We start from the raw sequence: 2,308 nt of genomic DNA on the forward strand, positions 1-2,308 counted from the left end.
AAAAATAAGAGAGCAAAGGTCAAAAAAAGAATTTTATTTTTTATTGAATTAATTTTAGACATAAAATTTCAGGATTAGCACCAAGTTGGAAAATTTTATTAGTTTCAAGATTCTTTGTTGGCCTTTCTATTGGTGGTACAATTGTGGTAGTATGTACATATGTAATGGAAATGCTTTTACCCAAGCAACGTATGGCACTTAGAGCTTTTTTCAATTGGGTAATTTGGTACTTTTTTTTTTTCAAAAAAACATAAATTGATAAATTAATTGAAGCAATTTAAAATTAATTTAATTTTTTTTTTCCAAAAATAACTTAAATAGTTAGCAAATGTAAACGAATAATGTGATAAAGATAGCAAGAAGGAGCGAAATAATTAATTCTGTAATGAAAATTGTATCGATAGAATTTTATCATACAGTTAATTAATCGGTATAATTTAATTTATATTTGTCACCTTAATAATTTATGCTAATTTTACCAGTTTAATTTAATTATTTCCAGTTAAATAGTTGTATTAATATCTATATCACTTCTAAACTCAATTCATTTATATCCTTTCAATTATACAAAGCTTATCAATATAAATTAATCATGCTTAGTTTATTGGTGACTTTAATAGTTGTGTAGTTTCTCAACATTGAAATAAGACCAAAATATGCAAGAAATTTCTCCAGAAAAAAAGACATAAGCTTATCACTGTCTTTGCCAATTAATTACTGTAACTGAAAAATCTTATCTTTATCAGTTGATTACTGTAACTTCTTCATATCTTATTCAAGACTTATGAAATATGCATAAAGTTGTAATACATTGATATCATTTTAATTGTTGTAATTATTTCTATATATTACAACATAATTACCTGCTTAATAATTAATTGCAATTATTACGAATAAAAGTATTTACGGCAAATCAATAAAAAAGTTAAGTACTTTATGAATTTCAAATTTAAAAAAAAAAAAAAAAAAAAACGATAAAAAAGCAAGACGTAGATCGTAGGGTATTGCGCGATTGATGATGACAGCTATATGTTATCTGTTACCGGAATGGCGTTTAGCATCATTCGGAAATGCTATAGCTGCTCTACCGGCTCTTCTTATTGTTTTTTTTATTTTTCCGGAAAGTCCAACATGGCTATTAAGCAAGGTATATTTAATAATAATTTATTTTTAAATATTTGATAAAATTGGATTAAAAATTTATTTCGTTTTATTTTTCTTTTCTTTCTTTTTTTTTTGTTTTAAAATCTATTTGGCAAATTTAGCAGGCGAATTTTTTTTTGAAATCTATTTGACATTTAACAAATCTGGCAAATTTTATATTTGGAATTGAATAATTTTCATTTTAAATTTCAAATTAAAATTTTAAATTTTACAGAATCGTATAAATGAAATGCATGAAAGTGAGAAAAAAATTGCACGTATAGCTGGTATACCGTATGTTGAAGTGGAACATAAAAGGGTAGAAAAAAATAAACGTTTAATTGATGTCATCCGACAATCAAACTATGCTAAAAGGTATATATGTAAATGTTATATTTAAATATATATGTAAATGTTATATTTAAATATAATATGTATATATTTAAATATACATTTAATTACCAATAATTTAATTCAATTATGCATTTCTTGATGATTTTTTCTTTTTTGATAATATATAATACTCAAAAATAAATTATCTTAATTCAATTTTAAGATAATATTGAAATTACTTAATGATTGTATATATATCAGTTTATATACAGGTTTATACAATATGTTTTACCTAATAATGGCTTTTACCTATTCTGAGTAACTATGAAAATTTAATATGTGAATATCAAAATATATCTTTTCCTTTTTTTCAATCAATTTTTTTGTAGTGCGAAAAAAAGATTCTTATAATTGAAAAGAAAAGAAAAAATCATAGGTAAAATTAATTGTAGTTGAAAATTTTGATCAAAATCTGTAATTGTTTAAAAGTTTTTGAACAAAATGTACAACTAATTCAATAATTTGCAACTATTTTAAAGCTCCAACCAAAATTTATAACGAATTAAAAGTTCCAACCAAAAATTATAACTAATTAAAAGTTGCAACCAAAATTTATAACTAATTAAAAGTTGCAACTAAAATTTGTAACTAATTAAAAGTTGCAACCAAAATTTATAACTAATTAAAAGTTGCAACCAAAATTTATAACTAATTAAAAGTCGCAACTAAAATTTATAACGAATTAAAAGTTCCAACCAAAAATTATAACTAATTAAAAGTTGCAACCAAAAATTATAACTAATTAAAAGTTGCAACCAAAATTTATAACTAA

The 2,308-nt window shown here is 22.5% G+C and overlaps 1 protein-coding gene across 1 annotated transcript in view; it reads left to right on the forward strand.

The window, feature by feature from the left end:
• Positions 1–2,308, forward strand: part of LOAG_17552 (solute carrier family 22) — a gene marked incomplete at both ends in the record, with an annotated part of 7,118 nt that overhangs the window by 2,507 nt on the left and 2,303 nt on the right. The window contains 3 exons of the mRNA XM_020450212.1: positions 73–218; positions 1,001–1,147; positions 1,379–1,518. Coding sequence (XP_020306145.1) covers positions 73–218; positions 1,001–1,147; positions 1,379–1,518 — 433 coding nt within the window. The remainder of the gene's footprint in view (positions 1–72; positions 219–1,000; positions 1,148–1,378; positions 1,519–2,308) is intronic.

The sequence above is a fragment of the Loa loa genome (genome assembly GCF_000183805.2).
Source record: "Loa loa unplaced genomic scaffold supercont3.91, whole genome shotgun sequence".
Classification (NCBI taxonomy): domain Eukaryota; kingdom Metazoa; phylum Nematoda; class Chromadorea; order Rhabditida; family Onchocercidae; genus Loa; species Loa loa.